Source organism: Muscardinus avellanarius, assembly GCF_963383645.1.
Source record: "Muscardinus avellanarius genome assembly, chromosome: 7".
Classification (NCBI taxonomy): domain Eukaryota; kingdom Metazoa; phylum Chordata; class Mammalia; order Rodentia; family Gliridae; genus Muscardinus; species Muscardinus avellanarius.
In genome coordinates, this window is record NC_137793.1 from 101,793,982 (window position 1) to 101,816,440 (window position 22,459).

The 22,459-nt window shown below is 39.0% G+C and overlaps 1 protein-coding gene across 1 annotated transcript in view; it reads right to left on the reverse strand.

Annotated features, from left to right (window-relative positions):
• Window positions 1-22,459, reverse strand: part of HMCN1 (hemicentin 1) — a gene marked incomplete at its 3' end in the record, with an annotated part of 469,132 nt that overhangs the window by 124,430 nt on the left and 322,243 nt on the right. Inside the window, exons 45-53 of the mRNA XM_080699395.1 lie at window positions 22,121-22,402; window positions 20,312-20,479; window positions 15,432-15,545; window positions 14,836-14,922; window positions 13,111-13,302; window positions 8,739-8,912; window positions 6,570-6,683; window positions 5,460-5,605; window positions 895-1,045 (exon numbers count right to left, since the gene is read on the reverse strand). Of these exons, the coding sequence (XP_080555521.1) occupies window positions 895-1,045; window positions 5,460-5,605; window positions 6,570-6,683; window positions 8,739-8,912; window positions 13,111-13,302; window positions 14,836-14,922; window positions 15,432-15,545; window positions 20,312-20,479; window positions 22,121-22,402 (1,428 nt within the window). The remainder of the gene's footprint in view (window positions 1-894; window positions 1,046-5,459; window positions 5,606-6,569; window positions 6,684-8,738; window positions 8,913-13,110; window positions 13,303-14,835; window positions 14,923-15,431; window positions 15,546-20,311; window positions 20,480-22,120; window positions 22,403-22,459) is intronic.

The following is a 22,459-nucleotide window of genomic DNA, read 5'->3' on the forward strand; positions in this document are numbered from 1 at the left end:
TATCACTGTGATTCTATAAAGCATTAATTGGTGTGTGTGTGTGTGTGTGTGTGTGTGTGTGTGTGTGTGTGTGTGTAGCTATGACTGAACTCGGGGATACTCTACTTCTGAGCTACACCCCTAGCTCTTTTTTATTGTTCGTTTTTGAAACAGTCTCGCTAGGTTGCTGAGGCTGTCCTTGAAACCCCCATCCTCCTGTCTCAGCCTCCCAAGTACTGGGATTACAGGCGTGCATTATCTCTCCCGGCTGGCATTGATTTTAAAAGTGAGCAAATTGAAGTTTAAAATATATAGGTAGATTACCCAAGTCACAGAACTTCCAGAAGCTGCAATCATGCAATTCAAAGTCTGACTACATTACATTCTCTTCTTCCTTTTCTGCCTTTCATGCAAAGGCTATTTTTAAAACCTCATGGCAATGTAACATACTAATGTAACAAGAGAGTCTGATTTTGCATGATCCAATTTCATGAATGAAGTATACATTTTAAAATGTCAGAAGGAGCTGGGTATGGTGACACATGCTTATAATCCTAGTGTTTGGGAGGCTGAGACAGGAGGAGCATGGTTTGGAGGTTAGCCTCAACAACTTAGTGAGGCCCTCTGCAACTTAATGAGACCCTGTTTTAAAATAAAAAATAAAAATAAAATGGGGCTACAAATATGGCTCAGAGGAGAATAGCCCTAAGGTTTCATTCTCAGCAACACACACACACACACACACACACACACACACACTCAGAAGGAAACAAAAATAGGTAATCCTGAGTAACAGGATTATTTTCTTTCTTCCTTAATTTCTTGAGTTCGAATGTTCAATAATGAATTGATATGACTGCCAATAGAAACACAACTATTTAAGAAAAAGCAATTCATTAAGCCTATTAGCATTACCTTGTATATTCACATCAAAATCCAGCTCATCTTCCCCTGCAAGGTTAGATGCCACACAAGTGTATCTTCCGGTGTCTGAGATTTGGGCCTCCTTTATTCGAAGTGTGTGCCCATTCGCGGCAATGTTAACATGATCATCTGATTTGAGGGGCTGTGATTCAGTGAGAAAAATGTTGGCATTAAGTATCTCATAAACCCTCTAGGAGACCGTGCAGTTGATCATTTTTATGATCCTTTCATGAATGAGATAAAATTTTATAGTAAACGTTTAGGGCAGCAATAATTTAATCAGCTTACTTTAAATTATTTTGAGTGATAATTTTCTTTTGCCTGTTGAAAATTATAGCTCATAATGCTTTACATTTGTGCCACATACTTGTAGGTGATGCCTATCTATCCATTTTTGAAAAATTATTTTTCAGCTTATCATTATAAAAAGCATCTTTAATAATAATTTTATAAAAATGCTAGGATGTCTTGGTGAAAAATTGGGGGTATTAGAAGAATCTGATTTGATCTAAAACTATCATTCTTCATTCCCAAACACCATCATTTCATAAACATGTATGTTTAAGATAGAGCTATTTTATGCTCCAACGTCTTGATAAAACTGTCACGACACTTCCCCTGATTCCTTGAGGATTCTAGGTCTGACAGCTAACTGCCATTCCTTCTGGTCATTCCTGCTACTTTATTTTCATATTTCTTGGTGATTCCAATGCCCACTCAGTCAGTCATCCAAGGTGTGTTCTCCCACGTCCTTGACCTCCTCTCCTTTAATTTTCTTCCACCTTTTCTCAGCCGCTATGTAGAAAAGTGATATTTAGATCTGATAATTAGCCAATAACCGTTCCCCCTCATTATCTGTTTCCAGTCCTCACTCACTGACCACCAGCTCCTCACTTTGTAATCCCCTTCCTCTGGCATCCTGACTCCAATCATTTGATTCTGTAGGAGGCCTCACACCCCATTTAGCTTGCTATCTTTTTCTGCTTCTCATTCTCCTTCACCTGTATCTCACCTTAGCCAGAGAAGGTCTCTCACGCCATTCACTCCTGACATAAGCCAGCAACTCCCTTGCCTTCTTTCTCTTTATTTTCCTCCACTGGCAAAACCTTAACTCTGATTAAAACCAATCTCTGCCCATTCTGAAATTCCCAGGGATGTCCCAAAAGACATCTCTCCACCATCTGTGTCTTTTCTCATTTACATCATCAGTGCGTCAATTAATTTTATTCTACAGGACAGTTTCAATCTCATTATTTTGGTTTTTATTTTGGTAGAACTAGGGACTGAACCCAGGGACATTCTAACTCCGAGGTATATCCCCAGTTTATTTAAAAAAAAATTGTTTCATAAAAGGATCTCACTGAGTGGTTGAGGGCTGCACTAAGTTCCTGAAGCTGGTCTTTTTTTTTTTTTTTTTTTTTTTTTGGTGGTACTGGGGTTCCTGGAAGCCCTTCTACCTCCGGACTACACTCCCAGACCTATTTTTACATTTTTATTTGGAAACAGGGTCTCCTAAGCCAGCGCGTGTGGCTGGCTTCGAACCTGCGCGATCTTCCTGTCTCTGCCTCCCAAGCGCAGGGATTACAAGCGTGCACCACCACGCCCGGCCTGAAGCTGGTCTTGAATCTGTGATCCTCCTGTCTCAGCCTCTGAAATACTGAGATTACAGGTGTGCACCACCATGCTCGGCAGACACTTTCATTCTTGAAATAAAAAAAGAATCTTTCTCACTGCAGCCAACTTTACATTTTCTACTGCTTTTGATAGTCAAATGACTTAAAAATGTTTTCTACACTTGCTGTACTCAATTTTTTTTACCGTTTTCTTGAATATGATCAAATCAAACTTTTATCATCTCTAAATGACCAAAAAGAGTTTGTCAAGGTCATCTAGGACATTTATGTCACTAGACTTATTGGTCAATTTCAAGTCTTTACCTTCTCAGTGGTAATTGATACAGTTTAACCTGTCAGAATTTTGAAATACGCCTCCCTCTCTCTCCTTTATTTGTTGCACTGGGATTAAACCCAGGTTGTTCTACCTCTAAGCTACACCCCCAGCTATATTACATTTTTTATTTTGAAATGGAGTCCCACCACTAAGTCGCCGAGGGCCCAAGTTGGTATGACTGGTCTTGAAGTTGAGCTCTTCCTATCTCAGTCTCTAAGTACTAGGATTATGGGTGTGCACCACCATGTCCCAATGTCTCAGAGTCACTGCTTTTGCTACTTTATACTTTAAAATATTTTTTCCTCTGAAATTTTATGTCTGATTCCTTTATTTTCTTTGGGTTTTTGCTTAAAAAATCTCCTTATCACTGAAGCCCTCCCTATTGAAAAAAATAAGATGGCACTCCCACACTTGGTGCCTTCTTCCTGACTGAGCCTCCTCCTTCACGGCACCAACCACCTGACACACTCTGTGTTCCACTGGTTGGTTGGTTTATTTTTTGTTTTTCCAAACTGATATGAGCAGAGATGTTTATTCGTTTATTTTACAGCAGTATCGCCTGAACCTAAAACAGTGTCTGGCAAATAGATATTTAATAAATGGATCAGAATCTAATGAGTTGTTATTAACATTCTATCACATTTATATACAAATAGCACAGTTTATATTTTGTATCTTAAAATAAAACTTCAGTGCATGCATAAATAACATTCAGATTTTATCAAAATTTATTGTGGCCAATATTTTTTTCTCTCAAAAACTTTTCATTCAGGTAGTATTATTCATCTAAAGAAAAAGATAAAAAGAGAAAGAGTATAGAAAATTAATTTAAAACAGTACTTTTTATTATTATAAGGAATAAATTCTAAACCCTGAAAACATTAGCAGTTAAAAGCATCGTAAGTTGACCAGTTTCAGAGTCTGAATTTGAAACTCTTGTTTAGTTGTTCATAACTGAGAAAAAATAAAACCTGCCTAGTTCTTATTGCAATTCTAGACTTTAAAGTGTTTTTGTGTGTGTATGTATGTTTTTGTGTATGTGTGTATATATTTACTAACTACTAGGAATAATAAACTGGATATAGTGGCACACATATGTAATGCCAGAACTTGCGAGGCTGAGGCAGGATGATCACAGGTTGGAGGTCAGCCTTAGCTATTCAGCAAGGCCTTCCACAACTTAGGGAGACAATGTTTCAAAATGAAAAACAAAATAGAGGTGGGGTGCTGCAGGTAGAACATCCACCTCTTGGTTCAACCTCTAATTCGTTTGTCTCATACACACACACACACACACACACACACACACACACACACGATATATATATATATATATATATATATATATATATATATATATATATATTGAAATTTACATAGGAATAATTTCAAAGGAAAAATGAATTCTTTGTATCTAAGTAAACTTAGAATTGATATTGTACCATGAAGTATGCTTGTAGTCAGAGAAGAAACTATAAACAGAACATAGTGGGAGTTCTATGGTTATTCTTTTGCAATGGCTTCCAGATGAAATTTGCTCATTTTATATGAGATGATTTTTTTTCTAGCTGCCAGCATTGCAAAATCCATCTGGAATCTAAAAAAGTAAGGCTAAATCTTTCTTGCATCTTAATTCATGACCATGACCTGATCTTCCACAACTGGAAGTTAACTGACAATTTGGTTGATTATGTGTAAAACAGGATAAACAGCAGCTTAGCTATTTCACATCTGTATTAAGCATTGTTAACAGCAGCAAAAAAAAAATCCATTTTGGCCTAAGAAAATCAGCACATATGTCTTTATAACATGCATAGAAGAACATAAGTTGAATGAGAAATAGGGTGTGTGGCTTAAAAGTCAGATTACAGAACTGAAGAACCTGGCTTTTATCTAACATTTTTCAGTGCCTCCTGGAAAGGGTATTGGGCTCCTCTGTCAACTCTTAGTGGCTTTTTTTTTTCTTTTATGGTACTGGGGATTGAACTCCTGGACATTCTACCATGAGCTACACCCTTAGTCTTATTTTATTTTTTATATTTTAAAACACAGTCTCACCAAGGGGTTCAATAAGTTGCTGAGGTTGGCCACAAATCCTCAATCCTCCTGTCTCAGCCTCCCAAGTATGGGGACAAGTGTGTACCAGCACACCTGGCTTGTTTGTTAATCTTGGAATATGAAAAGTGTTGCTTTTCATCAAAGAGTTAAAGATGCTTAGAGAATCTGAATACATTTAGTACTCATGTTATGAGTACTAAACCATCATCTAAATCTGCCTTAACACCATGTATGTATTTCTCTCTGTAAAAGTTGACTTAGCAAAACCACAGAACAGAACCACCATTTTCCTAATTTCTCTAGTGGGAGTGTGGCAAGATTTTCAAGGTCAACTGCTAAACGCACACAAATTTTTCAGTGATGGGACAATACTAAAGTTGGTGAGCATGGTTCAGGGTTTTTTGTTATTGTTGTTTGTTAGATTCTAGGAGCATTAAATTTATTAGGCTTTAGGTCACAATTCTCAGAGTCACTTGTGCGTTTCTAAAAATTTTGACAATTTTACTCTTTGAAAAATCATCAGGATATAAAAAAGAATTGCGACTGGCCTGTCCATCCTTGTACCAGCTGAGGGATGCAGAAGGGATTGCATAAGCTTCACATTCCAACGTCAGCGTGTTGTTTACTTTTATCTTCACTTCTTTAGGGGAAAGACCTGGTCCCAGAAGGTCCCCTTTATTGATTATGGGTGGAACTGCATAAAATGAATATTAAAGAATTAAACATTGGTTCTTTCAAATACTGGGGATGCTATGGAAATTACAATGAGGATCACTTAACATTCAGGATCTAAGTTAGCCTCTTATAAAAGAAACAGTAGTATTCAGGTACAGAATGCAAAGAAAAATATCTTTCTTTCATCATTATGAAACTGTCAAGAAGCCTAATGTTTTCTCCAGAACAGTTAGTTTCACTTATTCCAGGTCCACACTATCCAAATATGACCCATAAGATGCATTCAACTGTTTATTAAGAATTAATGACAATCAGAAAAAATGTCCCTTTCTTGTAAGAACAGAAATCCAGTCTTGAAATATGGATACTATTAATGGCAGTATTAGCTTTGGCTTTTATTTATAGGTCAATTTGTGCTGCAATAGCTCAACATTATGATGATCTCATCTTGGGCTATGGATTAGGGCCTGCACATTTAAACAACAGTTTTGTACACAAAATTACTATGACTTAACCAAGAAAGGAAGTACATGATGTACATTCACAAACACATCAAAGTCAATCACTAAGCCAAACATCAGAAGGAGAGAAGCGGGAGGGAATGGGGAGGGCATTGGGGAAGGACTAAGTCATGTATGCCCCTCTACCATCTTGTTAAGATGCATGACTACAGTGCACCAATAAAAAATTAAAAAAGAAAGCAAGTAAGAAGGAAAAATAGAGAAATTTTACACAGTGACCTTGACAAGGAAGGTCTCCAACAGGAAGGTAGTGAGCAGATGGAGTGGGCTCTTCACATCTTTAAGCAATTAAGGTCATGGGCACAGTGGTCATTCTACTTCCATATTTAATGAAGCCCCCTGGATAAACAAGAGTCTTTAAAAATATCAATAGACATAATTAGGAGCCCATAATGAAAACAGGATTGAGAACTTTCGGAAGATTTGCGTAGGTACGGAAGGAAACACTCTTTCGTAACTTACTGTAGACCTTCACTTCGTAGTGCTTGATCATTTCCCCGGCCTCGTTAGTGGCCACACAGGAGTACCTCCCAGCATTGTCCTCCTGTGCGTTGAGGATCTGCAGAGTTCTACCTCCTAGGAACCAAGGAGCATCAGAGAATGTCTGGCATCACGGTGGCACTCAAGTTTGCACAAACCATCTACCAGGATTTGAGTTCTTATTGTGAGCATAGGTCTTCTTCTATGAGCCAACCCTGTGGTGGCCATCTGACATCAGACAAGCTATACTAGAGACGGGCTTTGCGTGGCGAGTGAGGACCGTCACTAAGCCCCCGGTGGTCCTCAGTGGCACTGACTCCCGAGCTCACTCCAACACCCCCACACCTCTTTATACCGCCATTGCCGAGCCCTTCCTTTACTCTCTTCTGGAATAGGTTTCTGCCTCAGTCTTCCTCTTCTGCTGATTTACCTCCCCCATTGATAAAGACAAATTGTGAGAAACATGTTTTCTCACAATTAAGATGTATGACTACAATGCACCAATAAAAAATTAAAAAAAGAAAAGCAAGTAAGGAGGGAAAATTTTATTATGGTACCTTCCTTCTTAAAATTTTTCAGTGATTCTCACTTATATAAAGTATAGAGTTGCCAAGTGTTATATGCTTGGATACAATTAAAAAAATGGTTCCAACTTTCCTTTCTGACCTTATCTGCTGTCCCTCCTCAGCCAACACAAATAAATATGATGTCTCCACTCAAGTCGTGGGCGAGAAGATGACTCATTACTCGCATATGGTTCAGCCATTCCCACTTTACCTTTCCCACACTGGTCATCCCCTTGCAGCTGAACCTCTACCAGCTCACTGCCGATCAACTGAATTCGAGAATGTTCTTTACATTCTATTCAAACTCTGACTAAGCAACAGAGCTTTTTCTAACCACTTTAGCCCACACTAGACATTTCTTCTTTTAAATTCTTATAAAACATTTCAATATTCCATTTTTATGTCCCCTTACTGTTCATAATCCATGATCATTCACAAATTCACATTGTTAATATGCTTTTCATACATATTATTTTTCCTCCACATAAGACTGTAATTTTTTTTTTCTGTACTGGGGTCAGAACCCAGGGGCATTTTACCTCCAAGTTACACCCCCAACCCTATTTTTTATTCTTTATTTTAAAACAGGGTCTCACTGAGTTGTAAAGAACCTCACTAAGTAGCTGAGGCTGTCTGCGAACTGTGATCTGCCTGTCTCAGTCTCTCAAATGCTGGGATTACAAGCATGCGACACCATGCCTGGCTCAAGACAAAAATTTTTAAAGTCAGTGATTATACTTTTTAATTCTTTCTATTTTCACATATATATAATATATTATAATATACAATATAATATATTATACAATATATACAATATATAATATATAATACATTATATATATAGCCATGTATTAAAGAGGTATAAATAAATTCAATCTAAATTCTAGTTCTCTTTTCAATGTTAAATTCAATAAAAATGATTTTCTACATTTTTGACATTCCACATTACAATATAGCTTAGCAACTACTTATAGTATAGAATTTACTTATTTTTTTTATTTAAGTCTTTTTCTGATCTTTCAAAAAGCAATTTTTGGTGTGTTAGCTTATAAAATACATACAGAAAAGTAGAAGTTAAAATATTAGAATTTTTTGCCGGGTGTGGTGGCGCACGCTTGTAATCCCCATGCTTGGGAGGCAGAGACAGGAGGATCGCACAGGTTCGAAGCCAGCCATGCACGCTGGCTCAGGAGACCCTGTTTCCAAATAAAAAAAAAAAATAAAAAATAGGTCTGGGAGTATAGCCCACAGGTAGAAGGGCTTCCAGGAACCCCAGTACCACCAAAAAAAAAAAAAAAAAAAAAATATATATATATATATATATATATATATATATATATATTAGAATTTTTTTTGAAGATTTAAAGAAGTTTATTAAAAAGATAGAAATACAGGAGGTAGAAATACAGCCCCATGCCAAAATGGCATGGGGGGGGTGACTCAAAATGAATACACCCAAAATATTAGTAGAACTTTAACACAACCAACAAAATAGGTATTTTTATAAAAATTAGCCAATGAGTATGCTTTTCTTCAAAAGAAGATGATACAGACACATCCTGGACATCTAAAGTAAATTAATTACCTGGAAGAATGCGAATATTTTGGTTGGATTCTATAGGGGCCCCATCTTTAAACCACGTAATGGTTGCTGGAGGATATGAATAAGCTTCACAGACCAAGGACGTGGGGCTGTTAAGGATAACAATGACATCTTCAGGGCTGCCATCACCATCAGCACCAGCAATTGTAGGAGATACTGGAAAAGATTTGAAATCAAATTAAAGAAACACATTAAGAAATGATTCCCTTTGTACACTTCTAAATTGATGTGTGTGTGTGTGTCTGTGTGTTTTACTGGGGATTGAACCCAGGGGGGGCATTTAATCTATGAGCTATATCCCCAAATTCTTTTTGTTTTTTACATCAGGATCTCACTAGGTTGATGAGAGTCTCATATCTCACTCTTGTTGAAGATGTCCTTAAATCTGCAATCATCTTGTCTCAGCCTCCCAAGTACTGAAACTACAAACATGTACCTCCACGCCCAACTTGAATTGCCATTTTGACTTAATTGTGTAGTTCCATTTCTTTCTCTCTTTCCCTTCCTTCCTTCCTTCCTTCCTTCCTTCCTTCCTTCCTTCCTTCCTTCTCCTTCCTTCCTTCCTTCCTTTCTTAGGCTGTCCACAAATCAAGTCCTTCTGTCTCAGCCTCCCAAATACTGGGATTATAAGCCTGTACCACCATGCCCGGCTCCATTTCTTTTAATAAAAGCTACCATTCTCATTCGATGCAAAAGCAGCAAGGTCCTTCACAAAGCTTACAGGATAATGGAGGAGATTTATAAAAAGGGGAGCCATGATAAAATGTTGTAAGGACGAAGAGGGGAAAGTTGGTGCTGGGTCAGTGGAGGTGTAGTCTCCGTCCAGTCTGAGGTACAGGGAATAAGAGTTCATTAGCAAAGTCCTCTCGGAGGAGGAGGATGTAGAGGGAGCTATTAGGGATTAGTGGTAGTCAGTACATGAAGAAAGGGTTTTAGTAAAGAGCCGGGGCACACTGGCATCACAGTAGCAGCAATGCTGGAGACATAGAGAGGTGGGTTTTGAGGGATCAGTACAAGAAGCAAGGATAACAGAGACAGGTGCATTTGTTTCAGTGGAATAAGAGAGCTGAATGACTGAATTAGAGCATTGAAAGAGGCAGGAAAAGGAGGGACTGGCCAAAGGAACACTTGGGACATCAATTGGTGGACTTGATAACAGAATCTGGGGGCTAAAGGGAACTGAACCGAATTGGAAGTCACCAGTTTCCTTGCTTGGAAATCTAATTAAACTGTAGTAAAGAAACACAAAAACAAAATATACCTTTTCTCATTTAAGAGAGGCAACTTTCTGTTGTTGTCATTTTTAGTTCTGAAAATCTTTAAGTGCCTATATTTCTGGTAGAAATTCCAAGAAATAATTTTAGATGGGAATTTGAACTTGGTGAGAAAGATCTTGGTGACAGGTATAGATTTTAAAAGTCCCTGAAGGATGTGATAATTAAACATTTAGGAATGAGGCATAGTACGCTAAGTGAATCTACAGTAACAAGGGTCATGAAACAAGACTGGAACTCCAGAGACCCACTGTTTAAGAGAAGATCAAGTGGGAGTCCATAAAGGAGGAGGAAAGGAAGCAACCAGAAGTGTACAAACATAATTAGAAAGGACACTGTCGAGTTGAGCATGGTGGTGCATGCCTATACCAGTACCTGATAGGCTGAGACAGAAGGAGTACAGGTTCAAGGCCAGCCTCAGCAACTTCTTGAGATTCTGTTTCAAAATAAAAAATATAATAAGGCTTGGAGTTATAGCTCAGAGGTTTGAAAGCCCCTCGGTTCAATTCCCAGTACCAAAAATGATGATGATGATGATGATGAGGAGGAGGAGGAGGAAGAAGAAGAAAAATAAAGAACAGTTAAGGAGAATGTGATCAATCATATACTAAACACCAAGATCAGCACTGAAACATATTTCTTAGAGCTAGCAACAGGAGAGTTTTTGCCAAAACTAAGTGATATTAGTCAGGCACAAGAAATAAGAAATCAGATGCTCTCCCTAATATCCGGGAGCTAGGGAGAAAATGCGTCATAGGAGGAACTCTAGACGAAGAAGGAGATGCTACAGATGAGCAAATAAGGAGACCTACCTGAGGGGATGGGAAGGGGGAGAGGGAAATTCTTTAATGCACATGATGTACATTAATAAACACATCAAAATCAATCACGAAGCCAAACATGAGAAGGAGGGCGGGGGAGGGAATTGGGTGGGAAACGGCAAAGGGTTAAAGGAGTGATGTGTGCATAGATGGCTCTACCATCTTGTACCCCATTAAGAAGTATGACTGCAATGCACCAATAAAAAATTTAAAAAAAATTAGTGTGGGTGGAAGCCTGTTTTTAGTGGTACAGAAAATACAGGTGGAAACAGTAGAAGGTGAGGCTGTCGGTAAGCAGTAAGGGACACCAAAAACAGTGGAAAGACACAGGGTCCTGGGCAGGAGGGCGAGCAGAGACTGTGAACAGGAGGGACGGCTCATCCTTTGGAAAAAAGAAAGACTAAAACCTGGAGCTGATGGCTTGGATAGCCTCGGCTTCAGAAAGCAGGTGGGAAAGCAGGCTTTGGTTGGACAACTCCATGTTCAGTGGCTGAGGGAGATTAACAAATGGGCACACGATCAGGGGTGGAGGGGAGGGTGGCACACTGAGATGTCATGACTTAGGGGATGCCAGGAAGGAAGAAGAAATGTTCTTAAGCCGGGCATGGTGGCGCACACTTGTAATCCCAGCATTTGGGAGGCTGAGACAGAAAGAGCACGGTTCTCGGCCAGCCTCATCTTCTTAGTGAGGCCCTTTGCAACTCAGTAAGACCCTGTTTCAAAATAAACAATAAAAAATAGGGCTGGGGGTGTAGCTTGGAGGCAAAATGCCCCTGGGTTCCATCCCCAGTGACAAGTAAGTCAGCAGGGACTGGAGAGAATTTATTATGTTTAGTTTGATACTTTTCTTGGTGCATTGTCATTAGGCATCACCTTGAGATTCCAAGTGATACACACACACACGCGCACACCCGTTGGTCCTTTCTTTCCCCATCCCACCCCACTGCCCCGCCCCACCTCCCGTCATTGTTAGTGATGTGAATAGTGAGATCTTCCTAGATGGGCATAACATGATTTGACCTGGAGAGAGTTTTAAATCAGGTTTTGAGGGAGGACAGGCTGTGAAGATGGGTCAGGGTCAGGAGAGGTAACCAGGGCTGGGCATCTGCCCTTTAGATACCAGCGGTGCAGAGATCACAGCGTGTTAGGGAAGAGCTGGCTCCTTCACTTTCATCCTATTTAGCCAAGTCTTCTGTAGCTTCCGGGCTTAACCTCTGTACAAGACAATGAAGGCTTCTGCCCACGGGGGTTTTAGTCTCATACAGTATATACTATTTATATACATGGCTCACTTGACACTTGCACATTATCTGTCATTTTGATGTAACTTTTTGTGCACAGAAATCTTTTCCACTAATTTAGACTGTAAATCTCTAAGTCCTCTGCTAAGAAAGAAAGGGTAAATGTGCAGGAACACTGATGCTCTTATATAACGAAAGTCTACGATAGAAATAGTAGGAAATAAATAGAGGAAGGAGGAATTTCAACCTGCAGCCCTTTCTGGTTCTTTAAGGGTTGAAGCAAAGCGTTCAACATAGGTTCCTATATATTAGGATACCTATATATTGCCCCAATGGTATAGCCAATACCTAGAAAAGCAAACAAACAGACAAATATACGAAAATCTGCAGACTCACATACACGTCAGTAGATGTTAGTAGAATCACTTGGATATTAGTAATCAAATACAAGGCATTTTGGTGGTATATTTTAAATTTTAAAAAATGAATGGAAATTAAGGATCTATTTTAATGTCATCCCCGAGATATGTCATTTTGATGCTGCAAAAAACAAAGATACCAATAAACACAGTTACTTCAACGCTCCTGAGCCACAAACACTATGAAATGCGTCATTTGCAAAAATGGCTGAGTCCCACAAAAAAAAGGGATGCAATATTTCAGGTTGTGACTCATTTACTATCACACACTTCATGTCTGTCTTGTGCATAATTACCCCTTGCACAAAGCACTCTGCCTGGAACACGGTAAGCATTCCATGTCAATGGATACGTGAGGAGGGAGGGAGGGAGGGAGGGAGGAAGGAAGGAAGGAAGAAAGGAAGGGAGGGAGGGAGGGAGGGAGGAAGGAAGGGAGGGATTGAGGCACGAAGGAAGAGAGGGTAAATATGCACAAACACTCGTGTCCTTACATAACGAAATTCTACAATAAAAACAGTAGGAAGTAAACAGAGGGAGGAGAGGTTTCAACCTATAGTCCTTTCTGGTTCTTTAAGGTTTGAAGCAAAATGCAGACCTACCAAACACATTGAGACTGAAACTTTTGCTCTTGTCGCCGGCCACGTTGGAGGCCAGGCACATGTATCTCCCCGTGTGTGACACGTGGGCCTTGGCGATGTGGAGAAAGCGGCCACCAGACGTGAGGCGATGGGCCTCGTCTTCGCGGAGGAGCTGGCCGTCCTTGTGCCATGTGATTTCTGGCACCGGATTTCCTGTAAGGAAAAGCCATTTCTGAGAGGTGCTCGGCAGTCACACAACTACGGAAGGTGAACGCTGAGTGAAGCCCTTTTCCCTCTCCCCATTGGCTCTGTTAACATATTCCACTTCTACAACAACGCAGTAACCATTTGCCCTGATTGTCAACTAGCCTTTCTTATAATAATAATAATAATAATAATAATAATAATAATAATAGTTATGCCATGACTAAAAATCCACACAGATTCACATAGATTAGAAATAATTTTTATATATAGATTGATTTTTGTGTGTGTGATACTGAGGACTGAACCCAGAGGCATCTTACTTTCAAGCTATGCTCCAATCCCTTTTCTATTATTAATTAATTAATCAATTAATTGGTTTTTGCAATTAATTTTTGTGGTTCTGGGGATTGAACTCAGGAAAGTTCTACTCAGGAAAGTGTCTCACTCTGTTGTTGAGGCTGTCCTCAAACCTGAGAGCCTCCTGTCTCAGCCTCCCAAGTATTGGGATTACCGGCGTGCACCACCATGCCTGGCCTGCCTTTCTTAAAATTGAAACATTTACTTGCTCATGCCAGATATGTAAACAATAAAATAAGAAAATCATCAAATCTTCATTAAAACATTGGCTTTCCATAAAATGTTATATGATACTCTAACTGTTCTTTTAAAACTGCATTAAAAGATAGGTCACCTACAATAAGAAGATAGGCCTGGAAATACTTATTTTGATTACATGCAACAAATTAATTGGATGATAAAGCTAGTGAAATTCATTTTAGACTTTTTAAAATTTAATTTTCCTCATCTCTATTCTTTCAGTAATATGCAAACATGGCTTTTTATTTTTTTGGTGGTGGTACTGGAAATTGAACAAAGGGACCATTCTACCTCTGGGCTGCATCCCAAACTATTTTACTTTATTTTATTTAGTTTTTAAAACAGGGTCTCACTAAGTTGCTGAGGGCCTCACTAAATTGCTGAGATTGGCTTTGAACCTGCGATCCTCTTGTCTCAACCTTTCAAGTACAGGAATTACAGGTCTGTGCAACCACTCCGAGCTATACAAACATGTTAATAAAAGCTGACAGTTTTGTTCTTGGGTAATCTCCACCATCGAATAAGGTTATCCTTCCACCAAAATTTCTACTCGTTTCTTTGAAAAAAAAAAATAGGAAAAATAAAGGAAGGCAAAAAACCCAGGTAAGGAAAGAAGAAACAAGAGGAGGAAAGTAAGGAAAAACCTACACATTCAGTAGACGCTTAGTGGCAATAATACTAATAGTTTACTCATAAAAAAGACCAGTGTCTGTTCTGCTTCTTCCTCCTTTCTTCTCTCTCCTTCTTTCCTTATTATTTCCACCGAATCTGAGAGGTTTCTGGCTTCTTCTCACATTTCTACTTGATATGCTAGTCTAGAATTCAATTTCAAGTGTCTACCACAAAGAGTCAGTGTTACTGACTCTCTCAGCTGGTTATGACACACATTGGAGGCAGCGGGTGCCGTGAGTTGGGTACCAGAGTGTGAGGGCCGACCCTTACCCGACGCCTCACACGCCAGCGTGACACTCTGTTTCTCTTTTACTTTCACATCTTCCAAAGTGTTTTCACCCACAATACGAGGCGGTTCTAAAAATAAGCAGAAAAAAAAAATAACACTAACATCATGGCTATTGTTTTATAGACATTTGTGCTCACTAAGATAAAACTTCAAAAGAAATCTTCAGACTTGCATTCATTATTTGAGAACTAGAAAGTCAAAATCTTGTTTGGGTGAATTTTACTTTTAATGTATACTATAAAATAATGTCATGAATCCAATTATACTGATTTTTTGCAATATATATCATAACGTCTGGATAAAAAATGTGCTAACACATTCATGCATAAAGACATTTATTTGTCTCTATACTAATCAGCACTCGCTTTGAACAAGTCACTCAATGCTTTAGAATATGGCTGAGCAATCAGGAACTGTCAAGAGAGGGCAATTTAACCATTTTCACCAGACTGCCTTCCCACAATTCTAACATTGAATTATTGCAGAGCTATAAACTTTAACATCGCTTCCACAGTGTAGTTCATTGTTAATCCAATTAAATCCCCCCCCCCGCTAGATATGACAAATGATACACTACCTAATACTGAAAGTCCAAAGGTTTTTCTTTCTTCACCAGCTGCATTCCTGACCACACAAGTGTACTGGCCAGCGTCTTCGACTCTGGTCTGCATCAACCGTAGCGTCCTGCCCCCTACAAAAGGAAAGCACTGGATGACTTAATGGTACAGAGCAGGCGGGGTGACAGCAAGCTAGGAATGAGGTTTCTCAGAAGAGGTGATGGGCAATGTATGTTTGTGTATATAAACAAAAAATATGTATTATATAAAATATAAAATATGTATATATATATGTACTGGAGGCTGAACCTAGGGGTACTCTATCCCAGGGCTATTTTATTTTGAAATAAGGTCTCATATAATTGCTAAGAACCTCACTAAGTTGCTGAAGTTGGCCTTGCACCAGCGATCATCCTGTTTTAACCTTCCAATCACTGGGATTATAGGTGTGGGCCTCTATGACTGATTTTGAATATACTCTTAAAATGTAGGTATATTTTTTCTTCCTTTTTTTTTTTTTTTGTAGTACTGGGGTTCCTGGAAACCCTTCTACCTCCGGGCTACACTCCCAGACCTATTTTTTTAATACTTTTTATTTGGAACAGGGTCTCTTAAGCCAGAGTGGCTGGCTTTAAATCTGCATGATCCTCCTGTCTCTGCCTCCCAACCATGGGGATTACGAGCGTGTACCACCATGCCCAGCCTGGTATATTTTAACAGATCAGTTGAGCGATGCCATTGTAGGTGGAACATGAATGGGGATAGAGAGGTAGAAAGTAGAGGTGATAGCAGTACCTAAAGCAGAGCAGGAGGAGAAGATGGAGGAGATGAGGCTAGAGGGAGTCTGGTTGTATTCTATGGGCCCCTTGAATGTTATACTGGAATTTAGACTCTATTGTTTTCTCTAAAGCACATGAAAGTATATATCACAAAACCAGGTTTGGTTTGTACATACAAAAGACAGCCAGGACAGGATGTTTAGAAAAAGACCCTGAGTTTGCTATTAACTATATTAGGCGGGAATGTCAGAAAGAGGACCGGAGGAGCAACCCAGATATGGGTGCCATCTATTCATGGGAGATGGGTGAAACCAGAGGAGGGAGGGCTGGCTTTCAACTGAGTTTCATGGAAATAATAGAATTATTTAAACCAAAGGTTCTGGGGCCACTGCATGGACTGGTACACATGACTTCTGTTTCTTTTCATATCGTGAACTTCTACATAACATTTTATTTGAAGACATATTTTTCAACCAAGAAATACATGTGGGCTGCGAGTAACAATATGATATACAGAGGATGTCATTTAGAGGGAAACTACTTATAAACAGAGGTGAAATGAGGTGAAATAAACTTGTAGAGAAGTTAAGAAGCACACAGTCTTGAAAAACATTTGAGATTAAACGTCCAAGAAAAAAAGGTAAGGCATTTCTTAGATTTTGTAATTGCTCATAGTTTTGCTTAGCACCCTGAGTTTGAACTAAAGCAATTATCCTTCCTTCCTTCCCTCCCTTCCTTCCTTTGCCACTTCCTTTCTTTTTCTCTTTTCTTTTTGGTAATACTTCCAGTTTGAACCCAGAGGTATTCTACCTCTGAGCTACATCTCCAGCCATGATTGTTTTTTTTTTTTTTGCTTTGAAGCAGAGTCTTGCTGTGTTGCTGAGAGCCTCGCTACATTGCTGAGGCTGTCCTTGTACCTGAAACCCTCTGTCTTCAGCTTCCCAGGTACTAGGATTATAGGCATGCACAAGCATGCCCAGCTAATTATAATGGTCAACCATGTAACTGTCATGCAAATGTTCACCAGGATCTGCTTCAGAGCTTTCATCTGCTTTTAGTTTATGTAACACAACAAGCCGACATTGAGTTTTTCCAGTAAGCAACATTCCCACCCTTAACCTGCTAAATGGTGAACTCAGTAGCATCTTATTTGTATAAACAAAACTGATGACCTGAATGAAATCTTTTTTTTTTTTTTTCTGGTTGAATTTAAGTAAACTAAGGTAGAAGTGATCTAAACACGCTCTTATAAAAACGTAGGTCAATGAATAGAGGATTTGCATATTGACTGTTAGATTAGCGAGAACATAGTGGGGTTCCTGCTTAGAGATACTAAAGCAACAGGACTCTATGAGTCACTGCTGGGTCTGCAATCCTCAGCCTCACAGGTCTCATGACCTTTCTTTTTTTTCTTTGTTTCCTGGTGCTTTCACTTAATCAGTGAAAAACAAAAATGGATCTGACAGTAAGTTATATTCATATGAAGCCCTTTCTTGTACCTATTAAATTTTTATAGCAGTTATCTGTTCTTGGCAGATAACTTTATAACAATGATAAGGCCCTCAGTGATGAATTGCTCACAGAAAAGCTGTACTTAAAGTCTCAGTAGAACGGGTATTAATGAAACAGAGTGTGCAGCAGAGTAGGTCTGGGTAAGTCATCTGTCAGTCATCTGATTCCCGTTCCTCTGTTGCACAAGATACACATTTAGATCGTAAAGCTGAGTAATTCCTTTGGCACCATCGAAAGGTGAAATACTTTGTGTTTGCTCCAGGATCTCCAGCTGCTGGTCCAGCAAAACAAAACTAAATAAAACCAAACCATGGCCGGGCATGGTGGCGCACGCTTGTAATCAAAGCATTCGGGAGGCGGAGAACAGAGGATAGCGGTTTGAGGACAGCCTCGGCCACTTAGCGAGGCCCTTTGCAACTCAGTGAGACCCTGTTTCAAAAAATAAAAGATTAAATAAAAATGGGTCTGGAGGTGTAGCTCGGAGGTAGAATGCCCCTGGGTTCCATCCCCAGTACCGCAACAAAACAAAACAAAAAAATACCACTCCCATGAGTGTGTAAGGAGCTGGAGTGTTACTCTAGATTGCTATTTTCATTTTCAGGAGTTTTGATGCAGTTTTCCTATTTAATACATGCCTACCTTCTCAGCCATTGAAATACAAAAAAAAAAAAAAAAAAGTTTTTTTTTTTTTTCTGTTCTGGGGATGGAACCCAGGGGCATTCTAACTCCAAACTATATCCCCAGCCCTATTTTTTATTCTTTATTTTGAAACAGGGTCTCACTGACTTGCAAAGGGCCTCACTAAGTATGAGCTGAGGCTGTCCATGAACTGCGATCCTCCTGTCTCAGCCTCCCAAATGCTGGGATTAAAAGCGTGCACCACCACACCTGGCTAAAATGAAGATAAATTCATAAATTATTTGTCATTATTACCACTTCCGAAGACTAGCAGAGACTGTGAGTCCTACGCAAATGAACATGTCATAGTAAGGACATAGGAAGGATTCCTAGAACAGGGAGACCACAAACCTTTTACCGGTTGTCTTTGGCAATAACAGCAAACACAGATTGGAAGCTAAGCTTTGAATAGAAGCTAGCACTGCGTTAACTGCTTTCCACACTCTAAGTTACTTTCTCTTTGCAAATATCCCAAGATTTAAATACTATTACCATCTTTACAGGTAATAAAACTAAAGTTAACAAAGTAGCTTTCCCGTTGTCATGAATATAGCGGGCGTTATCAGCAACAAGCATGGTTAATAACAGTATATATTCCTCATCACCCTTTTCTTATTTATGGACCCAGATTAGGAAGAAAGAAAGGGACTTCTGATTTTTTTTAGGACAAATTCCAATGCTAGCAAAGAGTCTTTTCTGAGAACAAAACAAAACAAAACACTATTGAAAAAAGAGAGGGGCCTTAGGTTTTTTTTTTTTTTAAGATTTAAAGAAGTTATTAGAAAGATAGGAATACAGAAAATAGAAATACAGCTCCATACCAGACTGGCATGGAGGGGTGACTCGAAATGAATACACCCGGGCCTTAGGTTTTATTAGACCAAATTCAAATGCTAGCAAAGGATCTTTTCTAGAAAAAAAAAAAATACAACGTTGTGGGAATTTAACTTTGTTTGCAAAGAGTTAAGGCAGGGAGCATACAGCCATTCAGAGAAGTTTATCTTGACTTTAAACAGGTGAAATATTTTTGCATTTGCTTTGACAACCTGATTATACAGTTAATGAATTTTGAATAACAATTCACACAGCTTTTCATAGTAAGATTCTAAAGCTAAATATGTGTAAATGAAAAAAGAATTCTGAAGCTGTATCTTGCCATAATTTTCATAACTGGTTTCGGATGTAAGTGCAGAAGTTTATTTAAGCTTTTTTTCTTGTTAGGTTTAACTCAAAAGTTCCACAGCATGAGGTATGTTTGAATTTGGATGCCTTCATTCAACATATGAGGAATTTTTCTAAGTGTCTAAGCTTTTTATTAACCACAAACTTGGCAAAATTATTTTCTTAGTCTGTATCCAAGCCACTAAAAAAAAAAAAAAAAAAAAAAGTAGATTCCTGTGGTATGCCCCAAGAAATCTCTCTCCAAACCTAGATTTATCCACAGAGGATAAGATATTCAGGTTTTCCTACATAATTAGATGAAGAATAAGCTGAAAAATAATGAAGTCTTAGCTCACAGGAAACTCTCCCATCCTAGAAATATAAACATCATTCAGATTAGTCATGCATAAATTGAAATACTTGGTATAGGGATGTGTTATATAACATCATTCACTGTAGTCCTTGGATTCAATTTAGCAACGCTTTTAAATTTTCACTTTTCAGATTGGTTGTCTCTCATTGCATAATATCAACATAATTTAAGTAATAAATGGCCCATGTTTTTTTTTAAATGGTCTAGAGATATTTAGAGGTTTTCCTGATATTCAAAAAACTTCCTATGTCCTCTCTGAATTTTTAAAATATGACTAGTAGGTATCAAGCTAGATCAAAAAGGAAAATAAGCAATAAAAACACTAGAAGAAAATTAAGAAGAAACTGTGGCCATATAAGGCTAACCAGGTGATCGGGCTACCCAGGATTTCTAATACCTGAGAGGATCCTCGTGGAACTGCTGAGGCTGACGGGCCACCCATCTTTCAGCCAGGTGATTGAAGGCAGAGGAATTCCAGAAGCCTCACAGGTCAGGGACACAGAGTTCTTTTCCACCACACTGATGTTCTCAGGTGCCCCATGGTTTCCTATGATGCTTGGAGGGACTGTAAGACAAAGCAAATTGGAATGGAAAGGAAGGTAGTCAATATATACTAAGTACCAAACTTACAGTTTATTGCCAAATACCAAATTCTACAATTTATTACTAACAGTAAGATTTCCTTGATCTGGTCAGCAGATAACCAATTGTAAATTTGCAACCATCTTTTTTTTTGCAGTACTGAGGATTGAGCACTCCCAGCCCTACTTTACTTTTCATTTGGAAACAGTGTTTCCCGAAGTTGTAGAGGCCTTGCTGCCTTACTGAGGTTCATCTTGAACCTGCGATCATCCTGTCTCAGCCTCCCAAGTACTATGATTACAGCTATGTGTCAACCAACCATGCCCAGCTTATTTATTTTTATAGTGAGACATTTATGAAAGTAAAAATGTCACTTCTTTCCACTTTAATTAATAAATGACTTTCACATTGCTATGTCGTCTCCTCCTCCTCCTCCTCCTCCTCCTCCTCCTCCTCCTCCTCCTCCTCCTTCTTCTTCTTCTTCTTCTTCTTCTTCTTCTTCTTCTTCTTCTTCTTTTTTGGTGGTACTGGGGATGGAACCCTTCTACCTCCAGGCTACACTCCCAGACCTATTTTATGTTTTATTTGGAATCAGGGTCTCTTAAGCCAGCGCAGCTGACTTCGAACCCGCTCGATCCTCCTGTCTCCACCTCCCAAGTGTGGGGATTACAAGCGTGCGCCACCATGCCCGGCTCACATTGTTATTTCTACAGCGGTAAGTTACTTTCTCTCAGTCCTTCTTCTTTTTTGATCAATTTATAAATATGGATTCATGACCTCCATATAAGGATTTTAAAAAATATAATTCTAATCCTAAAAATTAAGACTGATCTAACAAAAAAGCTACTTAAGATTAAGCCAATTTTCACTTTTAGATTCTGATTTCTTTGGCTGCAAACTACAAGATTTTAATATGAAGCCTCACAGACATTCCAGCTGAAGTTGTCGTAAGATTTGTGTTTATTAAATTTGCCATTGTTTCTATAGATTTAAAAATTAGACTTCAAACTATATGTGTCCAAATGGTTGTCCCTGAGTATATTATGGCTCATTAATTAGAATCTTAAAGCCAACATTTATATAACTCCAGTTGAATGGAAGCTGAGTCAGTAAACTCTAAGGAACCCATGTTCATACTAGCCTGGTTAAGACAGCCAATTTAGAAAACATAATTAGAGAGATTTTATTTTGAACAGCATTCAAACAAGAGTAGTTGAAGACAGTCCTACCTCCCTTCCTTCCTCCCTCCCTTCCTTTCCTTCCTTTGTCTTTTCTTTTCTTTTCCTTTCTTTTCTTTTTCTGCAGTGCTGGTAATCAAACTATGAACCTCCCATTTACAAGACATACACTCTACCCCTGACCTATATCCCCCGCTCCTGAAAATAATTTTCTACTTTACTGTGTGGTTTCCTAAAAGAATACCCAATATGTCCTTATTTCAGCAAAGTAAGAGACACGAGGTCAGACACAGAAGTATAAATGATAAGACCGAGCTGGGTCTTAAGATATATATGTAGAGGTATATATGTAGAAAATGAAAGACTATAAGACCTCAATACCTAAAGCCTACATCTGCCACCCAGGAATCTAGATTATATCAACAGTGATACCACTCTGCACTTACCATGAACACTTAAGTCATATTTCCGGTCAGTCATTCCCGCTACATTCATGGCCACACACACGTAACGGCCAGTGTCAGAGACATGACTGCTCTTCAGCTGAAGGGTACGACCTTCATTCAGTATTTCCAGGCCCCTTCCTTTGGTCAAGGGGCGGCCATCCTTCATCCAGGTCACTGTGGGCTGAGGGACGCCCTGCACCTCACACTCTAAGGAAAGGTTCTTCCCTTGAGTCACGGTAATTTCAGTTGGATGGCTGCCACCATTGGTTATGGTTGGTCGGACTGGGAGAAGAAGACATAACAAGAAACAAGATGTGCAATGTTGTGTCAAATCTTGTG